Here is a 21,285-nt window from a genome sequence, read left to right as displayed (position 1 = left end):
CATTGTATTTGCAAGTTTATTACCCTTAATGAGATTATACTTAACATTCAAAATAATTACAAGTGGCCTTTCTTTATTATTAATATTGGTACTGACTTCTCTCTGTAATTTCCTTATACTTATGTCATATTCCAAAACAATGCTTATGGGAGGTGATGAATCTCGAGATTCATTTTGATTGATGAAAATTGATTTGATCTTGATAAGGGACCATTTGGTCATGTCCGTATATATATATATATATATATATATATATATATGGGTTAATGAGTACGTATACGATATTTTTCTTTATCATTTTAATTTTAATTTTCTGTTGAAACCCAATTAAATCGAAGTATTTAGTTCAATCGAGTCAGTTACAATGTTTTTGATAGGATTAAAGTGTTTTTATTATTAAATTAAAACGACTAATTAAGAATATTTTAGTCGAGCAACTTAATCCCCAAGCAAACCCCTCCGCCCATCTCTTTTATCTCATCCTCTCCGCCTCCCCCTCCGCCGCATATTTCACATCTCGTCCTCTTCTTCTGTTCTTACATCCATCAATTTGCTGCGCTCTCCGCCTCGGCCGCGTTCGGATAAACTGCGACTCCACGTCCTTTCCTCCCTCTGGTAATATCCAGGGATCCCGCTTCCCCCGCCCACTTTACCGAGCCCATGTCGTCGGCCGCCGGCGCCGCCTCGAAGAGAGCGTTGCTCGCCGAGGACGCCCCGTGGAGGGCCTCTCCCACCGGCAGGAAGCCCGTCCCCAGAATCCACCTAAACCCCGTCCTCCGAGTTCAACAGAACCCTAGAACCAACTACGCCGTCGCCGTCATGAAGGTGTGCCGACCCGTCCTTGTCGATTCGACCAGTCTCCCGCTTTCTTTCCCTCGGTCCAAGCGCTTAGTTAATGTGATCTGTGTTATGCAGCATCCTGACCCTGTAGGCGGAGGGTTCGCTATGGAGGCGAGGCTGGAAGCCGCGGGGCCCGATTGTATCGTACCGGGACTGGCTACGCCTGTGAAGTTGCTTGGAATCAAGGTCTCGCAATGAGTCTTAAAGTTCTCTCCTTTTTATCTTCCTTGATTGAATTCGGTTGGTTCATTCGTTCTTGACATATGTTTAACTGGAACAATTATGGCGATTGCAAGTTTCCTAATTTATTTAATTGTGGAATAATGCATTCATTTCCATGACAGAATGCTTATGGATATTTCATTAGTTTTCTTAAATTTCATAACTACGATGTGTTTATGGACTTTTAAATTCCGAAATAGAAAAGAAAGCAATTTGGCTTTCACGAACGCTCGACTCCAATGTTAGAACCAGGGTGACTTTCACAATTTATCAGTGGTCTTGGTGGGCAACAAGTTCATTTACCATTTCAGGTTTTCCATTGTTTCCTTTTATGTTATGTGATTAGTGCAGTGGGTCAAATTTTCACTTTGGAAACATGATAATTTTATTTTAAATCGTTCTTTAGGTCTCCTGGTTTTTCTTCTCATAGTTGTTTGTTGTAGATATACGATTCAGAAGTGGTAAGAATATCTTATGAGGCATGACACTGCTGGTATTTGGAAAGGTCTGTGAGCATTCAAAAGATCGGCCATGTCAAAGCTTAAATTGCTTTATCCCATGATGGCTACATTTTTGGAAAATCATTCACACAACACCAAACTTGCAACCTAGTGTTGCATCTATATCATCTCATTCTTGGACTCAAGTAGATGTATGTCCTTGGGCGCAATCAAAGGATAACAAATTGTTCACCTCTTAATTTGCCACAGGAGGATGCTTGTTGAGCTTGATGGATGGGTGGCGCTTGTTATAGATTTTTTATCTTTTGGAGGTGGAGTTTTGTTACAGGATATATCCTTTTTTTGTCTGGTCAACAGCATTTTTTTTTTTTTTCTTGTTTATCTCGTTTGTTGCTCCTAGGATTTCAATTATTAACATGGACAGTGCAAGGAAGAAAAGAAACACATAGTAAAAGATTGGAAACAAGGTAGCAGTTAGAGCATTTATGGAGCATATTTAGAATATATTTGCACAATAGCTTGCTTTATGTTTCTCTGCAGTCATCCTCTCTAGTTCTGTTTTGGTTGTTCTGCATGGTGTTCCATTCTGGGGCTGAAAAGATTGGCACTATAATTATTTATCTGTGGCTTGTAATTTCCCTTCTTCGGTCCAATGATCTTCTCTGGCTTACAGTTCCTCTTCTGTCTTCTTATTTTTCTGATGAAAACCTATGGGGATATTTTATCCATGGCTCCCATAGAAGGGATATTTAATGGATTATTGAAATAGACTGGTAACTGGTTGAACCTATGTACAGAATTGAAACTCTGGTTCTCTATATTTCACAACTAGAGGATAGTTTAGCATTAGCACATGTAGGTTGATGCAAATTTATGGATGATTATTTAAGTTCGTCATGGAACTTTTTGATGTCCTTTTATTCCCATAAAAACCAATAATAGGTGAAGAAGTATTTAATTTGGTAAATAATAGGTGAAGAAGTTTTTAATGTGGTAAATTATCTTTAGCTTGCATAAAGTTTACTGGATAAGGAAAAAAACAGAAGTTTCAGCATGTACGGCATTTATGAGAGATGCTTATTCTGTTTAGGTTTAAGACATAAGGATTTGTCTGCCCGTCATTTGGATGAGACTTTCTGGTTACTGATTGCATTGAATGGAATAAAAATGAATATGCTTTTTTTGAAAATAGTTGACTATAATGATTTAAGCAGAGTATTCTTGAGTATATTTGTTCTTTACTATTATGTTACTTTTTCTTTGAGGAAAATATGATTAAATGTTCATCTGGAGAAAGATGTTACGACCATGATGATAGACTTGACTGTTATATTGACATTCTGTAAATGAAGTGGGTATTTTTTGACTTCTAATAATAGCAAATTCTGTTTTTCTGAAAAAAAGTGGAGTCACTTTGACGTCTATTTGCAGCAAACCTCAGAGGCAATGTAGAAGAGATGTTACAAAATTATTAAAAGTTCTCAAGCAATAAGTCTTTGTTGGTTTATGCTACTTCAGCAGTTTACATTGCAAATGATCTAGAATCATGTCAGTGTGTATTGTAGTCATTATTTTATATATGGGTCAAAGTTCCTGATATCGGTTGATACTTTGACCTTGAAGATTCACATAATTATCTTTGAAGTGATAAATTTACTTGACAGATGAATCAGTAAAAAAAATTCTTATATTGTGACTGGTAAATTTCTTAATTTGACATTTTTCTTGACATTCTGTGTGCATGGTATCTGGTATGTTATTTTTGTTATAACTATTATGTTTATTAATGTTTGGAACTTGGTTATACATTGTTCAGATGGGCATATAACTTGTCATTTGAGGTTAGATGCTAATCGACAACAAAATTGTTTCTGTTGTCTCCTTTTCTCTGAGTAATTTTCTTTCCTACCTCAGTTATCTGTATAAATCTTTTCTGATGCTTCTGTTAATGGATTGCACGGTTGCAGGATTATAGAATGATCCATAGTGAAGTTCCCTTTATAATAACTACTTATACCACTGAGAAGATTGTTTTGTTATATGTATAGTTTAATTGTTTGAAGATGAGTTTTGTCGTTCACTAATGATCCCTACTTTCTTACTGTTGCAGTTTCAAAATCTTCTTCCACATTAAAATTGTTCTCATTATTTGTACTGGATAATGCAGGTATGGCCGATAGACATCAATATTAAATTTATGGAACCAGTTGGAAGGGAACTTCAGGTTCTTGGAAAGGTGAACAGCAACTTGACCATTCTTGCTTCCTGAAAATTATGATATCTCCTCTTACGCTTCATATCTTGGAATCTTCTTCTGAGAGACATAATGAAAAATGGACTTTCTTGTTTTCCTAAGCTAAAATTGATGAGGATGGTTCCCTTTGAGTACACATGGACAGAATCCAGTGGATTTGAATCCTTTTCACCCACAGCCTTCCCATATGGATAATATCTTTCCCCTCAAGTTTAAAACAATAGTGGAGACAGTATGTGTTGTATGCTCCACATCTCTTTGGTGGTAGATTGTATTCTGAAATATGCTGTTGCAATATTTGCTTAAGTATCTCATGCTTATTCGGGATTTTGCACTGGCCTTGGTATGAAATTTGCCTTTGGATATTATTTTCTTAATATAATAATTCTGGCAGTAAGTCATTATACTGATGCACTATGGTAAAAATTAGATCATTATTTGTTCTGCAGCAGTTATTGAAAATTTAATTTCGGTTAATAATTATCATGATTGACCGGGAATAGTGCTAAATTTTATGCATACTATCATGGATGATGAGGATTCTGGATTGTGCCATCTCTTTGCATTGACGCAACCTCTGTTTATTAACCTGAGAGCCTTTGATCGATAGAAGCAGCTTGCTTTAATGATTCTTATTATCAATATGTTAATGAGTCTGGGTAAAGGAAACAGAGTTTAATTTTTCATCAAAACAGTCATATGCAAACTTGCTTTTAATTTGGTCACAGAAATTAGGAAAAATAGGGAAGTTTGGTGTCTTTAAAGCCCTTTGGAATAACATATAAGTAGAAAGACACTGTGCTATGAATGTTTGACCAAATTTTGCTGATTCTGTGACTTTCGATATTGTGAAGATAATTGCAATCTTTATGGTTGTAACAGTGATATGCAAACTTACTTTTTCATTTGGTCACAGAAATTAGAAAAAGATAGTTTAGAAAATACTATGCACTATGATCAGAAAGATGCTATGTGGGGAAGTTTTGCTGTTAAGGATCTCATAATAATATATATGGCAGAGAGATACTATCAGATACTATATGGGGAAATTTTGCTGTTTAAGGTTCTCATAATAACATATATGGCAGAGAGATACTATGTACTAAGAATGTTTGACCAAAATTTATAGATTTTTTAACTTCTGGATATTGTGGAAATAAGTGCAATATTTATGGTTGTATTAGTGACCAACTTTCATTAACTGAATGTTCCGATGTGAAAGTTGCGGTGTTTCTGCATGACCAATGCTTTCCCATATGCATTCATGTTGAATTATGCTTAATCAAATACTATGGTTAAGGATATCAAAACAATATGGGCTTAAAACTCTAGCAACCCTGTAATTTATAAACCAAAGTTACGATTGCCATTCGCAATCATGTGCACCAAATAAAATGATTCTGCTTATCTAGCCTTGTACCATTTTGTATTCTCAAGTCAAAAGATAATGGACATACGTTTTAAATGCTGGTCCAGAACTGGTTTTCACCACTGGTAGGACCCAGTGACTCTATACTGGGTGTTGTTCTTAAACTTTGCATTGTCAAGTCAAAATACAACGGACAAAGTTTTTAGATATTGGTGCAGTTGTGGTTTTGACAACTTGTCTGACCTTGATGCCTGCCCATCGAGTAGTATATCGATTTGTTTCCTCTATTATCACCGAAAGAAAATTCCTAAAGTAGTATTTGACTATTACTGTTGCTGATCATTAGTCAGACCGGATCATATACACTGGCTTGATCAGTATTTAAAATCATGGAATGGACTACCTTGCAAATTTCCTACACTAATGATAAGTTTATGTACACTCTAGAATATTTTTTATTCATTGTATTGGGAACATTTTAGCTGTGCCAGTGGTGACCATCAGTGAAAACTGATGACTGTTGCACTGCATTCGGATTTGAAGTGCACGATTATGTGCTCAGATTACTAAAAGCAACGTATACATTGATATATATTTATGTTTGTTAGTATCTTGCGTTTTCTAAATTTTCACAGTACATTTATTTCATGTGTTAATTCCTTTTCTGTACTTAGTCAACATATTCTAATCACATGCTGGTTTTTGCCTTGTCCAGTTTATGGATTCAGCAGTTAACCTCATGAATGCATCATTCCAAGATCGCTAGGCAATATTGTTGGTGACTTGGCATTGGCCTCAGGTTATATAGCTGACAGGAATCCTAAGCTGTGTTGTGGCGACTTTGTGGCAGGATCTAATATCTTGTAAAATTGGAGAGAGATCATTTGCGACGGTGGTCACTGTGATAATATATATTTATTCTTTTTTCCAGAACAGAAACATACATTTGTTATGTTTTCCTTGCAGTGAACCAGTTACAATTACAAAGTTGGGTGTTTTCTTATTTTAGTTTTTCACCTGCAAAAATAGTATTATGTGAATAAAAACAGCATCTCTCTTTTTTCTGTCCACATACTCCTTGATACTCAAGAAATGTATGTGAATTTTTCCTCTTATTGGTTCAAAAAGGAAAACTTGATGACTTCTGTGATAATTTAGAGGTTACAGCTAAACCATAACTAGAGAAGATGAGATGCTTGCTTTCTTGCATGTTCTTGGGAGATGAAGCTTCATCTATCACTTGTGTTCTAAAACAACAAAAAAAAAACTTATCTTGATTGTGCTTCTCAAAATTAGGCCTACTTTTATCATACTTCTACCTTAAGCTTTGGATCAGCTTTCCCTAAGTTATGATTCTGTGTTCAGGCTACTTTTTTTTGCTTACAGAACAATGTTTGGGCTTCAAAATTTTTGTTATAGCAACTAACGATTATTGCATAATTTATATAAAGGTAAATTTTCGAAACAAACTCTATATCTTTTAGAAATTCTCATAAACCATCTCGATTTTTAAAAGTTCTGATGGAAAGCTTTTTGTTGTATGAAAAGATAATTTTACTCTTGTTTCTCGTTGGACTTACTTTTGCCTCCATTTGGTATTGTCTTGCGCATAACTACTGTCTCCCCTCTTCGTTTACTCATGTTTGTGACCACAATCGGAGTAGTCCACCTCGCCCTTACGTAAGGAAGGAGAGGGTGTGGAGGTGGCAACAACCCTCATGTGCTCTCCTTTCTCATGTAAGAGTTACAAGTGACAATGAGAGCAAGACAATGGGCCTTACAATGATTCGGGGTGGAGGCAATAGGGGAGGTGGCGATGAGTCCAATGGAACAGAGGGGAAGGGAGGTAATGGCGGTGCGAGGGTCATAGATGATGATGCTAGTTGTCTATGCAATGGGCATGGATGATTAGAACGAGACGACAGGTTTGGTGGGGACTAGGGCAGAGGTCGAGGGAATGATAAATCCAACAAAACAGAGAAGGGAGACAATGACGAAGATCGTGCAAGGCAATGCAAGGGCCACAAATGACGATGCTGGCTGCTTGTGCAATGAGCAAGGATGATGTAATCGGAGCGATAGGTCTAGCAGAGGCTAGGGATGGAAGCAGAGGCGGTGATAAGTTTAATGGGCCAGAAGAGAAGAGAGATAGTGGAGTTGACGAAAAATTGTTATGCACGACGAGACAAATTCGATAGGAGCCAAGGGCAAAATTATTATTTACAAAGAGAAACATACTCTCGAAAATTTCTCAAGGATAAAGATTTTTTTTCTTGGAGAATTCACCTTTTATATAATCATATGCACTTTTTTAGTACTATTTGTCGTGGCATTTCAGCAACGAAAACATGGCATAAAATGTAAGATGGTAATTTAAATTAACATAAATGCAATTAGGATTGGGAATAAGCAACACGAGGCATTCTTGCAGTGGAAGTTTAGACATGGGGAGCTCAGTGAGAAGCTCCACGTCAGCACCCTCCAATTCAGACATGCCACCGTGGCGATCCTATTGTCGCGGATGTCACTCGTGCCATCTCCTTCCTCAGAGGTGCGTTATTGCCGACAATTATATGATACTTTCGCCAAGCGACCACCTTATCTAATCGGCTTATCGATCGACCTCTATTTGGTCCATCTCTGACGATGAACCACCACCACCTCTCCTTGATTTATATCACTGGTGTTTCTGCAATACCACCAGTGATTTATATCTCTTTTTATTTTCTTCCTATATTAATTCTAATAGTTCGATAGATCAACATTTCCTTTTTGGCATTTGGACTCTGTAAACAAACAAAATAGCAGGAGAGGCAATACAACCTCTCTGAAAAGTCAATAATCTCAAAAACAATTCATCATCTCAGGCAGACAAATCCTCAAATGATACATTAAATTACATTATACAGAAAAACAATAAGGAAAAAAGAACATACATGTGTATATATACAGAGAGAGAGAGAGAGAGAGAGAGAGGCTGCAAGTTAGGCTAATTGACAAGAATGATTGCTTCTCCAGCAGCTTTGGCTGCAACTACAGCTTCTAGTTGTCTCCATGCCAGCTCTCGTTCTTCTTCCAAGGTTTTGGCACTTGCTACTCTCTCTATATACTGCTGTCGGCAATCCTCAAAAAGATCACCATCCATGTCTTGAAACATCTTTCGGACATTTGCGGTTAGGCCATGAATTGCTTGGTTCCAGTGGCTCTGCATGTTCTTCTCCAGTGCTTCGAATATGACTGGCAAAATGATACTGCAGTTTTGCGAGATCAAGCTGACGATGTGATCATTGTTCCAAAGATAGAGAGCCCGTTCAGCAACCTGTTGGCCATCCTTAACTTTAGTATCTGTAGAAGATGTATCAAATGATTGATATAGAAAGCTACTAATCATCGGACAAGCGCATTTTAATCATTCTAGTGCATAGACTTATAAGATATATGAAAAAGGAAGGGAACATTTTGCTCAAAAGTGGATAGTATAACAAAATACTTATCAGCAACACCAGAAAGTTCATCCAACTTACTGCTAAAAGTTAAATATGCATTGTTGACTGTACGGAGAAACATACAGCTCAAGAATCCGCAACCTATGATAGTGGATTATTCTGTTTAAAGAGATACAGCAAACACAAGCAGGTAAAAAGCATGCAGAAACCATCATAAAATTAAGGAACAAGGAATCTCATTTTAACTTTTCAATTTAAGATATCTACAATCAGGTGTTCTAAACTATGTGCTAGTTCACCACTGTTCTCTTCTGTTGCACTGGAAGCCCCCCTCACACAACAATATTTGGAAGCCCTGATAGACAATGTAATTGTGGCTGACGATATTGCAACTCTAAATATTTATCAATGAAGAAGCGAAAATAGTTGGAGAATCATCATTCTTTAAAAGAAGGCTAGCAGACAATGAAAGAATATGTAAATGGTCAAACAGCATACAGCAGTGCAAATTTACACAAGGGGAATTAATTCATCGAAGAATCATGACAAGAGTATCTCTAGTTGCTAGGACAAATAGTTTGATGAACTTTCTGTAATCATGACAAGCTTCGGATCAAGAATTACCAGCCCGATTGGCATGTGTTTTGTTGGCATGGCTCGAAATATGCCATATCAAAATAGGTATATGGCTAGACCAATATTTGGCCTATACCAACCAGTAAACAGCAACTCCAACGGGCATGACATGGAACCATATCATGCTAGAAAGGTATTAGCACAACAATCCTTGCTTACAATACTGGATTCTGTTTGGCCAGTTTGACTGGCCCCCATTGATATGCTTATGTTCAAAAGATATTGCACAAAAGTCACCCCTCAAACACACAAGTAGGAAGCAGGAAACGAGTGTCTCAAGCACAAAGTTGAAAGGAGACCTATCTCCAGATGAGAGAATCTTGATTAATATTACCCTCTACCTGATTAGTTACTGGCTGAACCTACCATCGGAAGGAAGCTAACTTAAGACCTTGGTGGTCCAGGAGGAAGTCCACATGCATTGTTAATTGTTAATTAGAAATGAAATACAATTCACTGATATTAAACACTCACTGAACTCATCATGAGAGAAAAAACTATTCAAATTTATGATAATGCAATGTATATATGTATATACACTAATAAACCAAGCCAGTGGCAAAAGCACAGCCAACATTTTTTGCAAGACAAAATTTCATTTGATCCTACCAGCTAGTGACAACAGCATGACCATCGACATCCATAATCCCAAAAGAACAAGAAAAGGTGAGGTTAATTTATATATTACATGAGGTCCACGTAAAATAATATGCCTAGGCTTTAGAAACAAAGAACCTATGAAGCATGAGACAAAGGTGATTCACCATCCATTCCAGAATTCTTAAAGTAGTAGATTCTTAATGAATCATATGATTAGTCATTTCTATTTTCCAAGAGTTTAATGAAAGAACCATAACATGTGCATGTTGACGCATAACTTGCTCTGTAGGGCTACAACGTTAAATGCCTACTCAACCATCCGAGGACCGTTGATTGAATAATAAAACCATGGCTTTAACATATGGTTGAGAAATAAAGAATTCTTTACCGAAACCTCAGGATCATAAATCATGTGTTTGAAACCCCTGATCACGGCAGCAATATCACTCACTGAAAAGCAAAAGCTGAGAAATTACTTGCAGCACAAAAAATATACAGGCAGATAGAGTAAATATTTTCTTGCTCCAGAAAACTCTTTCAACAGATCAACTTTCACTCTTTTCTTAGTAGAATCATGTGACCATCTTAATTAGATTATAAACCTATGACCTAACATGCTTCAGAGATAAAGGTCAGAGGAAATAAATCTCAGCTTTTAGTTGACTGTGTATTCGTAAATGAAAACCTAAGTATCATAAATCATACGTTCAACATTGAGTATTGACAATATAATATCTCACTAACTTTAGAGGCAATGTCTGAGATGTTACTTGCGGCACAATATATATATTGAACTTTCTTGCTCCGAAAAACTGAAACATATCAAAATTCATCCTTCACTGATGCATCAATACTAGAAGCATTAACAGCAAACTTAAAATTCTCAGACTTCCAACTAAAAAGGAACTCAAGAAAGACAAGAAGGGTTCATAACCTGGAAGTGAGAGCTATTGAGGCAGCGGGAGATCTGCTTGAACAACGGAACCATACACTGCTGGAACTCTGTGGGCTGCGTGGTCTCCAGTACCTCCTCCAACTCCCCGAGGAACAGCAACTCCTTCTGGCAGTTGGTCACTGGCCAATACTTCAACAGCCCTCGGATCACAGTGTACGCAAGCTTGCAGTCCTTCTCCACGAACTGCGTTGTGCAGTAGGCGAGCTGATGGTGGTAAACCCCTGCCGGCTTCGTCTTGTGCAGGGGAATGAGCACCCGCACGAGGAACAGCTTGTGCTCCTCCTTCATGGGCAGTGCGAACCCGTTGATGATGCTGCCGAGGATATCCAACAGCTCACCGATGCCGCTGTGCTGCTCCGTCTCGAAGATGAACCGGTAGAAGATGTTGCTGATAGCCTTGCGGATGAAGGGGCGGTGGACCATGAACTTGCCGTAGATGCGGTGGAGGATGGTCTTGAGGTACTCGCGCTCGCGAGGGTCCCCGGAGTCGAAGAGGTCGAGGACGCGAAGCACGAAGGCGTGGTCGATGAAGCGCTTGGCGACCTTGGCGTCCGTGTCGGAGGAGACGACGTAGCGGAGGAGGAGCTCGTAGACAAGCTGGAGGTGGGGCCAGGCGGGGTCGAGAAAGATGTTCTCTTCCTCGGGATCGGCGGCGGCGGCGGCGGCGGCCTCGGAGCCGGTGTTCTCGTGGGCGGCCGGGGGCAGGCAGCGGAAGATGTTGGTGGCGATGGTGCGGACCAGCTCCTCCTGCACAGGCTCGGCGAGGCGGTCGGAGCTGGACTGGACGAAGTCAATAAGCTCCGCGAGGTACCGCCGCTTGACCTCCCGCTCACGGGCGCAGCGGAGGGTGATCATGTCGGAGAAGTCGAAGACGACGGCGCACAACCGGAGCTTACGGATGAAGAGGGATTGCCGCTCCCCCGCGGGGACGTCACGGAAGAGTGGGAGAGCCTCGATCGAGGGGACGGAGGCGGTGTCACAGCCCGCGGCGGGGCGGGAGACGTGGCCGACGACGACGGCAGGCGGCTCGTTGGCGTCGGTTTTGGGGAGCTTGGGGCCCCCCCGCTTGATGATCCTATTCAACATCCTCTCCTTCGCCGGCGCCACTCCCGGCCCTCAAAAACCCTAACCCTGATTGGAAACCTCCGGCGTTGGCGATGGACCTTAAAGATTAATTAGGAGAATAATCTCATATTAAACTAGAAGAAGAAAAACAAATTATGAACTTAAATAGTATTTAGGGAAGAAGAACAATGTGCTTGAAGAGACAAGAGAGAAGAGAGGAAAAGGATTTGAGAGATCAAAGGGGAACATGAGAGAAGGAGAAGAGGATGGGTGGAAGAGTTTTGGTTAGAAAACTATATTTAGCACCTTCCGTTTTATTTTAATTTTTTTTAAAGAAAAACATCCATAATTTGTTTCTTTTTAATGAAAAATATTACTTTTATTTGTTTTATTTTGTGAAAGGGACTTACTTAGGTGTCACATGAAGCTTTTATTAGTAAACATATAAAAATAACATAGTGGTGTTGAGAAATATCATCTTTATCTTAAATTATTTATCCTTATCCAAAAGCATGAGACGTTAGAAGTGGCTATTAATATAGCATTTGATTGCTGTAATAATTGATATGTATGAGATCATAAATACCGACTGACTTGAATGGAAATGTCATGTGGAGTGTAAAAATTTAGTGATGAAAAGTCAAATGTCGCTATGCACTCAAATGAAAAAAAAAAATACTCTTCTCTTATTTAAAATATATATATATATATATAATGAATTGATTTGTATATTATTGGATAAGTAATTTGAATTGATTAATATATTATTATTGTTTAAGCAATAGGTTTCAAATTTGACTATTAATTTATTTAATTATAAATAATGATAATTTATTTAGATGTTATAATGATTAGTTTTAATAATAGTTCTAATTCATTTAATTAGATAAATTTATGTTTTAAGAAATTATATATAATTTTTATGATTTAATTAGTTTTAGATTTGAAATCATGAATCTAAATTAGTTAATTAATGGATTTGAGATTAATTATTATTTTATAGTATTTTAAAGTATTCATGAAATTTTAATTTAATAAAAGTTATCAAATTTAGTCTGTCCTAAGTTAAGTTGATTAGTCAAAATAATTGATGAGATAAGTGATAAGGTACAACCTAGCATAGCATATGATCTGATATAACATAATCCATGTAGTTATATATGTGGTCAGGTATGACCCAACTGATGCGGTTAGGTCATGCCTAACCTATGTGTCAAGTATGATTCAACCCATGTGGTTACACGTAACACAGCCCATGTGTCAATGTATAATTCAACCCATATGACCAAGAATGACCTAATCCCTATAATATAATTTTTATTTTATAATGTTTTAAAAATATTTCTAAAAATATTAAAATCTAATTTAATGAGAGTGGTTAAATTAAGGTTTAACTTGGGTTAAATTGATTCATCATACTAGCCCATGTGGCTAGGTAAAATCTCGGTTTGATATAACTTAGCCCATGTGGGCTGGCATGGTCCAACCCACGTGGTTAGGCATGACCCAACCTACGTGACTAGGAACGATCCAACAAATGTGGCCAAGTATAAATCAATCCATGTGATCAAGTATGGTCTAGCCCATGTGGTTAGGCATGTCCCAACCCATGTAACCAGATATAACTTAGTCTATGTGGCCAAGTATGACTTAGCTAACTAAGTATAGTATAACTCATATAGCTAGATATGGTCCAACCATATGATTAGGCATGCCCTAGCCCATGTGATCATGTATATCTCAGCCCATGTGAATGCTAGGCATGACTCAACCCATGTAACTAATTACGACGCAATCCATGTGGTTAAACATGACCCAACTCATGTGGTTAGACACGACTTAGCCAATATGATCAGGCATGACCCAACCCATGTTGTTAGGCATAACTAAATTCAATGGGAAGGCCCAACCAAACTTGTGAACGAAGTTCAACTCAACTCGCGAAGCTAAGTCCAGCCAGCTATACGATTAGTGCTAAACACATAGTCACCGATCTATCTAATCCATTATACCTCAACCCAACATGCTAATTGGGATAGGCATATATAATATATATGATTTATCCAAGTCTCAAGTGGGTTTATTCAGTTTAGGTTAATACTATACAACATTAGTCCAATTTAATCTCTATTATTTGATTTGAACTTATCAATTAACTGAATTAGATAAGTTTGATCAATTTAAGTTAATTCAAAGTGATTCAAAATCAACTTGATCGGTCCAAGCCTATATATCCTAATTGAAATCAGTAAAATCTAAATTAGATCAGTGAACGATCGTATAAAGATCAAATCTTAATTAAATTTAGTTTGATTCAAATTAATTATGTTATTTTAATTAATGAAGGGTTGTTAAAGATTGAGACCTCGTGTCTTTATGATTTATTAAACTTAAAAATTTTATTTAAAAATATTATATAACACATTTTCAAAGATGGTCGTCGGATAACACGTTTTGAATATTCTTATAGCATACCGCTGCTATCAACTTACCGATATTTCTCATTATGCCTTTAATACAAGCAAGTAGGTGAGTCGGGAATGTAGAATAAGAACCGATGCTGCATTATGTTGATAATTCTGGTGACGTAGTGAAAACAAACGTGTAGCAAAACAAGTCTGGATTGGATGGTTTTGATCCTCTACACCTACTCTCTTCTAATTGAATTGTATGATGCTGACATGCCAACAGTTTGGTGCTTATCCGAATTCCAATCACGTAGGCCAAAGTAGGGCTCACGACAATCGACTCCAAGCCACCCACGTAACCATTGCACTCCAAATGGACTAATAATAATGTAATGCAATTTTATGCATCCATACCTGTATAAAAAGAATGATGTCCCACATTTCCTAAGATAGGGTTTGTCAATCATTCAATAACGTAACATAATGTAATGCAATGTTATGTTATGTGATTCAATAAAATACTAGTATTTTATAAGATACGAGGAATAAGAGCAAGTGTTCTTTTGGAACTCAACCCACGTATCACATGCAACAAACCCTCAATCTGTTGGGACGGTGATGGATCCGATAACCCGATATTTGGAACATGGAACCTTGCTTTGTACATGTGAGCAGGGCGAAAGCACCCAAATCTGAACCGGATCCGTACGCGTATCGAATGTGAACGACGGAGGATCCGATACCTGCTTTTAGGTGGGCCCCAGTAGTGGCGTCAAAGCAGGGACCGCGTTTGTTGATACGTCATCATTGACATCGATCGCTTTCCCTTCGTCTTACCAGCTATACTGATCGTAAGATGAAGGCTGTGGCGAGGAGGGGCTGAGAGGGGGATGTGGATACCGGCCGTGATCCTGCTCGTCGTGGCTGGGACGGCGAATGCAGCCCATGTCGCTGCCGCCGGTCTGTTGCCGGCCAAGCTGAACCTGGAGAGGGCGCTGCCTACGAGAGGGGTCGGAGTGGAGCATCTCAAGGCTCGGGACCGCGCCCGGCATGGCCGGTCCCTGTTGGGCGCCTCCTTTACCCCCGCCGGGGTGGTGGATTTCCCCGTCGAGGGCTCCTCCAATCCGTTCACCGTCGGGTACTCTTTATTCTTGCGGTTTGGTTCGGAGTTCGATGTGTCTGGGATGGTGTTTCGTCTTCTCCTCTGGTTTTGTTAGAAAATTACCTTTTTTGCGTTCATTTGATTCTTCGGTTTGAAGTTTGATCGGTTTTCGTTTGGTGATAAGCCTTGATCCTGTTTTTAGATTGATCGGATGTTTTGCTCCTCAATTTTCGTTTTGTATGGTGTGTTTTTTTTTTCTTAGAGCTCAAGTACTACGGAGAAATTGCTATTTGTTTGGGTAAACCATTGTTGTTTATCTGCAAAATTCGATTTTTCCTCCCATACATTATCAATGGGTATTTCTTCTATTTTTCTTCTCGAGCTCTTCTAGTTTTTGATTTCTGTTGGCGCTTTTCTTGTCATCAGGATAGAAACATTATTGTTTAGTTCTCGCAAAATTATTGCTGAGTTCTCACAATGGTGGTATGCTAACTTTCTTCTTTCCTTTTACATATTGTTTACTGAGCTGTTGAATTTGGCCTTAACTGCAGGCTTTACTTTACTCGTGTGAAATTGGGGAACCCGTCGAAAGAATTTTATGTCCAGATTGACACTGGAAGTGACATCTTGTGGGTGACATGCAGTTCATGCAGTGGGTGCCCAATATCCAGTGGGCTGAATGTAAGACCCTGTTTCCAGAAGTTCCAACTCCCTTGATCAATGAGATGGATTTGATCCATGCCAGCTTGATTTTACAAAGTGTTGCTTATTCAGTTAAATGATAAGCCTTAATTTTTCTGTCGCATATCTCTTCAGTGCTTCATTGGAGACTGATTACACAAGCTGTCCTTTGATCCTTTGCAGATCCAACTCGAATTCTTTGACCCAGACAAGTCATCCTCATCGTCATTGGTATCTTGCTCTGACGATAGGTGCACCTCTGCTCTCCAAACGGAAGAGGCAGTGTGTTCCACCTCTGGTTCCTCAAGCTCTCTTTGCAGTTACTCCTTCCTGTATGGTGATGGAAGCGGCACTTCGGGATATTATATATCTGATACTATGTATTTTGATACAGTCTTGGGAAATGAGCAGACTGTAAATTCTTCAGCTACAGTTGTTTTTGGGTAAAACAGATTTCTAGATTCAATTTTAATTGTTTGGTCTCTTGTGTGTTATTTCATATGATTGATGAGCAAAGATTGGTTTTCTGGATAAATGCTAGTATAGGCTAATGTTGCAGTCCATACTTCATTTATTATATATGGTTTTCTGGATATGAACACAGAGAAAATTGGTTACTGTTTCTGCATGTGTTGTTTAGGTTCAGTAAGTCTTGAATCACGTAAAACGCAAGTACATCAAAGAAGAATATAAATTCCTGTAAATAGCAGATACCTGAAATTTCAAGTTTAGGTAACATGACATATCTACACAAAATCAAACTAGGTTACCAGTTGACTGGAGCAAGAATGGGGAAAGAAAAGAAGTAGCTTCTTGTCACCAGAACTAGTACATTCTTGGTCAGTAAAATTTTTGGTTTCCTTTATTTTTTTATTATTTTGCACAAATAAATTCTTGCAATATCTTGGATCGAACTAAGAAGTTGTACTTTATATGTTTGTAGGAGCAATCATTTGAGTGTCAAAGAGAACATAAGTGTATTGTTATGTACATCTTTTTCCTCCCCTTATTTTGAGCTAATGTAATTCAAAGCTGAACATTAAAAATGCAGTTTTTTCGAATATACTCATAAAATTGATATTACCTTTTCCACAGATGTAGCAACTCGCAATCTGGAGATTTGACCAAATCAGACAGGGCAGTTGATGGGATTTTTGGTTTTGGACAGCATGAATTATCTGTCGTATCACAGCTGTCCTCTATAGGTGTTGCACCTAGAGTTTTTTCTCATTGCTTGAAGGGTTCGGACAATGGTGGGGGCATATTGGTTCTCGGAGAGATTATAGAACCGGGTATTGTCTATACCCCTCTTGTTCCATCACAGTAAGTGATCTTCAATGTAACATCTGATGGTGCTAATTGAAAGTAATGTCTGAAAAATTTTGCTCGAGAAAACTAGGACTAGTATGAATCTGCATATTTAGCTTCCTGTAAAATTGTTTATATCTACACAACTATGGTTATCTTTTTGATTCATCATCATGATTTAAGCATTTCCTTTCTAATAGATAACATTCTTTTTTTATTACTTTTTCATCATTGTCTTACTGTTATACCAGCTAAAAGTTTGTCAGTTTGGTTAACTTCTCATTAGATGCTCCAACGTATATTATCACATTTAGTCTAGTTACCACGTGGTATACAGGAAGCCTAATATCGAATATGTTATAGCACCTTAACTTCTTGAAATATAGATAACATTCTCTAATCTTTTAGTTGCATTTTAAAATTTGCTTCTCCTCGAATTGTTCAGTAGGTTTTAAACTAGACTTGCAGCCACTAGAAAAAGCCAGACCTGTCTTGGCATTAAATACTTTGTCACCATGAGTTTTAGTTGCATGATCTGGAAAAATTTTCAAATTTAACAAGCTCCGTTGGAAGAGATTTTGGGTAAAAGCATTGAATCAAAATCTTTATCAAAGTCATGAAAATTTAATCTATTGATGTGGAATATCATCCTTTAGCTGGAGGAACTTAAGCTAGCTTTTTAGAATTTTTAATGACCCCAGCTTCCAGTTACAGTATCAAGTACATTTTTTGGTTGATTGTTCTGCAACTGTAACCAGAGTCTTGAGAACCGTGGTAAGAACAGACCAAAGTAAGAGTTTTGAGTTATCTGCTATCTTTTTAATATTATTTTTGACGTTAAAAATGAATTCTTCTTTTACTCCTAACCTTTACTAATTATATATGTTCATAGAGTTCTGACCTGAATTTTCTTGCCTATCTAACTTGATGTTCTCCAGGTGATTCTTCTATGCAGATTGTAAAATTAATGCTGAATGTTTTGTTTTCTTTGTTCACAGACATGTATTTTCTGTAGCATATTTGACAGAAACCACTTTTTCTTGAATACTCTTCCCCTTCCTATCCCAAGTGTTTTTTCCTTATTCATAGATATCTGTGGGCTCTGATTGCATTGATTTGCATTTCAGGTCTCATTACAATTTATATCTAGAAAGCATTTCTGTCAATGGGCAAATATTATCCATTGACCCATCAGTTTTTGCAACATCAAGCGCACAAGGAACCATCATTGACTCTGGGACTACATTGGCTTACCTTGCAGAACAGGCTTATGATCCTTTTGTTAGTGCGGTAAGTTATTGTTACTTCTGGAAACAATCATATGAAAAGTTTGAAAGTATTTTTCTGGAAACCACCTTTTGTTTCTTGCTGTCAAATTTGGGTTTATTGCTATGACTCGCATTTCCTATTTGCAGATAGTTTCTTCTCTTTCACCATTAGTGCATTCAATCCCTTCTAAAGGAAATAAGTGTTTCATTACTTCCAGCAGGTTTTTACCACACACCACAGTGTTACTTTTTTTATCTTATTTTAGCAATTTAACTTAGGTGTGGTACTTTGTTCCTCAATATCTTTGCAACCTGATACATCTCCAAATCTACAGTGTTGATGAATCATTTCCTTCCGTTACATTGAACTTTAAGGGTGGTGCATCCTTGCCAGTAAAACCTGAGGAGTATCTTTTGCAGCAAGTTTCTGTTGTAAGTCCCTCCACAAGCTTGATGTCATCTTCTCTATGCCATGCAACATATTATTACTATATTAGAAGTATCTGATAGACTAATATCAAATGCTCATGTGCAGGATAATTCTATTGTATGGTGTATTGGCTGGCAAAAGAACCATGGATCAGGAATTACAATACTAGGAGGTTTACAGACTTCACCTTTCATTTATTGTTTCTCGTAGTTTGGAATCTGTAAATATGTGGATGGTGTGCTGAATGCTAACATCTCAAATGGATGTTAGCACATCCATTTTTAGTGTTACATGGACTTTTTCACACCATTAAGTTCTGATAAAGGTAACATAAGGATTTCACACCTAAGAAGCCTTAGACACATTCATTCTTCAGACAGATTAACCTTAAGCTTTTTGAGAATTACAAGTACAAACTTCTAAAAACCTGTTAAGATAAGAAGAATGTATAATAAGAATTTGGATCCTGTGACTCTCAGGTGTGGAACAGTTGAACTGTATGGCCGTCCCCATCCAAACATTTTGTAGAGGGAAACTAAGTGTATCCTAGTGATATTAGATGTTGCTTATTTCAGGTCTTCTTCCTACTACGAGTGTTCTATATGTCATCAAGAAATCATAATTTTGATATTTTTCCATGTGAATTTCCTCTCTAATGAAAAGTCCATTTCTTCATCAAGACAGTATGCTAATCACATTTTGCTTTGGATTGCTGCGCCGTCATGCATCCTCCATATCAAGAGCTAATTATACCGTTCTTTCCAGATATCGTTCTAAAGGACAAGATATTTGTTTACGATTTGGCTAATCAGCGCATAGGCTGGATGAATTATGATTGTAAGTCCAAGTACCCATATTTCATTGCCTTCTTTCATGACTCTCTTTCAGAAGAATGATAATTTTTCCCTCTATGTTGTACACAGGCTCTCTTTCTGTTAATGTTAGTACATCATCTGTTAAGAACGAGTACCTAAATACCGAGCAGCTCAATGTTAATGGAGCATCACACACTGGATCGATCAAGCTGCTGTCAACTAGCATTGCAATTGTCTTTGTATATATTCTTATGCTACCCAACTTACGACGATAGCAATGAAATTGTAGCTCCAATTGTTATTGGTAATGGCGACAGACATTGAGTCAATATTTGATTCAATTGTGAGGACTTTTTCCTGTAAATGACATTCTTCATGCAATACTAATTTGGATTAAGTTGAAGCCTCTGTTTAGAACAGGTATGCGATTCTGCACCACAATTTTGTAGCCTAAGGTAATTAACTCTTTGATGTTAATCATATTCATATAAAATTACCTTCAGTCATGATTATACAAGATGAATCAGACTTCTTGGATTGATGCATTCACAAATAAGACAAGGAACCTCAATGTTTAGTACTTAATATTTTATAAAATATTTAATATCATATTTAATATTTTATCCTTAATGGTTTCATCAATCATGAAAGAATTAAAAATAATTTTGCTAACCAAATCATATGTGACTAGTAAAACAATTTTATTTTATCGTGACTCTATACTTTCACGATAATTCAAAATATTCAAACTGAAATTGATAATAGTATATTCATCAAGTTGATAATAGTATATATATCTATCAAAATTTGAATATTCAATAATTTCAAATTAATTTGATAAGTCAATTTATAATTATTGATTCCTTATAAATACCTTAAGATTTTTTATTGTAGTTTTTGAATGAGTTATTCCTGAATTACTTTGATACCTTTCAGTATATATCACACTTCCAATAATGGATATATACCACATGTATGTCATATACTCCTCCAAATCATTTTATGGATATTATTTTTGACTAAATTTATTTTCTTTTATAATTGACACAATTGAAGGATAACGATGTTACATTCTAATTTTTATTTTATAAAGACCTAATGATCTTTTTTATCTATCTTTATGAATCTCTACGTCAATAACATCGAAGGTTTCATCTGAATTTTTCATCTAAAAAATTTTGAGAAAAAAATATTTTATTTTAGATCGTCCACTCAATTATTATTTGCAAGTGTCACTAACATATAAGACTAAAAGAATTATTTTGTTCTTACTAACCTCAGCATACACACATTAATCCATAATATTTTCAATAAAGACCAAAGAGATTATAATAGTGTATCATTATCGGGAAGCTTATTTTAATTCATATATTAACTTCTTTAACTTACAAACCAAATTATTTTTATTATAAAACACCTCGTAGT

At 37.1% G+C, this 21,285-nt stretch overlaps 3 protein-coding genes across 5 annotated transcripts; 2 read left to right on the top strand and 1 right to left on the bottom strand.

Annotated features, from left to right (window-relative positions):
- The first annotated feature begins 437 nt into the window (after nucleotides 1-437).
- On the top strand, nucleotides 438-6,216 carry LOC135641167 (uncharacterized). The gene is made up of 4 exons (XM_065156272.1): nucleotides 438-825; nucleotides 916-1,026; nucleotides 3,691-3,759; nucleotides 5,862-6,216. Exons 1-4 carry the CDS (start codon nucleotides 661-663, stop codon nucleotides 5,910-5,912), a joined length of 396 nt encoding a protein of 131 aa, XP_065012344.1. The 5' UTR covers nucleotides 438-660; the 3' UTR covers nucleotides 5,913-6,216.
- A 1,732-nt stretch (nucleotides 6,217-7,948) lies between these two features.
- LOC103989432 (serine/threonine protein phosphatase 2A 57 kDa regulatory subunit B' beta isoform) lies at nucleotides 7,949-12,114 on the bottom strand. Of its 3 annotated transcripts, XR_010497596.1 has the most exons (4): nucleotides 10,763-12,114; nucleotides 10,573-10,640; nucleotides 10,217-10,278; nucleotides 7,949-8,465 (listed from the first exon to the last, which is right to left on the bottom strand). XR_010497596.1 is itself a non-coding variant. In XM_065156269.1 (2 exons), the coding sequence occupies exons 1-2, from the start codon at nucleotides 11,867-11,869 to the stop codon at nucleotides 8,136-8,138; spliced, it is 1,437 nt and encodes a 478-aa protein (XP_065012341.1). In that variant the 5' UTR covers nucleotides 11,870-12,114; the 3' UTR covers nucleotides 7,949-8,135. The 3 variants fall into 3 exon arrangements, 1 of the variants encoding a protein (XP_065012341.1); XR_010497595.1 differs by having other exon boundaries at nucleotides 8,327-8,465; nucleotides 10,217-10,640; XM_065156269.1 differs by lacking the exons at nucleotides 10,217-10,278; nucleotides 10,573-10,640.
- A 2,984-nt stretch (nucleotides 12,115-15,098) lies between these two features.
- On the top strand, nucleotides 15,099-20,263 carry LOC135641165 (aspartic proteinase 36-like). Its single transcript, XM_065156268.1, has 10 exons — nucleotides 15,099-15,394; nucleotides 15,910-16,039; nucleotides 16,223-16,482; nucleotides 17,135-17,362; nucleotides 18,475-18,637; nucleotides 18,763-18,836; nucleotides 18,951-19,047; nucleotides 19,151-19,217; nucleotides 19,811-19,882; nucleotides 19,969-20,263. Exons 1-10 carry the CDS (start codon nucleotides 15,147-15,149, stop codon nucleotides 20,133-20,135), a joined length of 1,506 nt encoding a protein of 501 aa, XP_065012340.1. The 5' UTR covers nucleotides 15,099-15,146; the 3' UTR covers nucleotides 20,136-20,263.
- The last annotated feature ends 1,022 nt before the right edge of the window (nucleotides 20,264-21,285 follow it).

The sequence above is a fragment of the Musa acuminata genome, chromosome BXJ3-6 (assembly GCF_036884655.1).
Source record: "Musa acuminata AAA Group cultivar baxijiao chromosome BXJ3-6, Cavendish_Baxijiao_AAA, whole genome shotgun sequence".
Lineage (NCBI taxonomy): Eukaryota > Viridiplantae > Streptophyta > Magnoliopsida > Zingiberales > Musaceae > Musa > Musa acuminata.
This window is presented reverse-complemented; position numbering and strand designations above follow the sequence as displayed.

Excerpts from the sequence above, each read along its gene's own strand:
- LOC135641167 (XM_065156272.1), top strand. The coding sequence starts at position 661 with ATGTCGTCGGCCGCCGGCGCCGCCTCGAAGAGAGCGTTGCTCGCCGAG. Across the intron at positions 1,027-3,690 it reads TGAAGTTGCTTGGAATCAAG|GTATGGCCGATAGACATCAA; the intron begins GTCTCGCAATGA and ends TGGATAATGCAG. Across the intron at positions 3,760-5,861 it reads AACTTCAGGTTCTTGGAAAG|TTTATGGATTCAGCAGTTAA; the intron begins GTGAACAGCAAC and ends TGCCTTGTCCAG.
- LOC103989432 (XM_065156269.1), bottom strand. The coding sequence starts at position 11,869 with ATGTTGAATAGGATCATCAAGCGGGGGGGCCCCAAGCTCCCCAAAACC. Across the intron at positions 8,466-10,762 it reads TCAATAGCTCTCACTTCCAG|GTTGCTGAACGGGCTCTCTA; the intron begins GTTATGAACCCT and ends GATGGCCAACAG.
- LOC135641165 (XM_065156268.1), top strand. The coding sequence starts at position 15,147 with ATGTGGATACCGGCCGTGATCCTGCTCGTCGTGGCTGGGACGGCGAAT. Across the intron at positions 18,638-18,762 it reads ATGATCCTTTTGTTAGTGCG|ATAGTTTCTTCTCTTTCACC; the intron begins GTAAGTTATTGT and ends TCCTATTTGCAG. Across the intron at positions 19,218-19,810 it reads AGGAATTACAATACTAGGAG|ATATCGTTCTAAAGGACAAG; the intron begins GTTTACAGACTT and ends CGTTCTTTCCAG.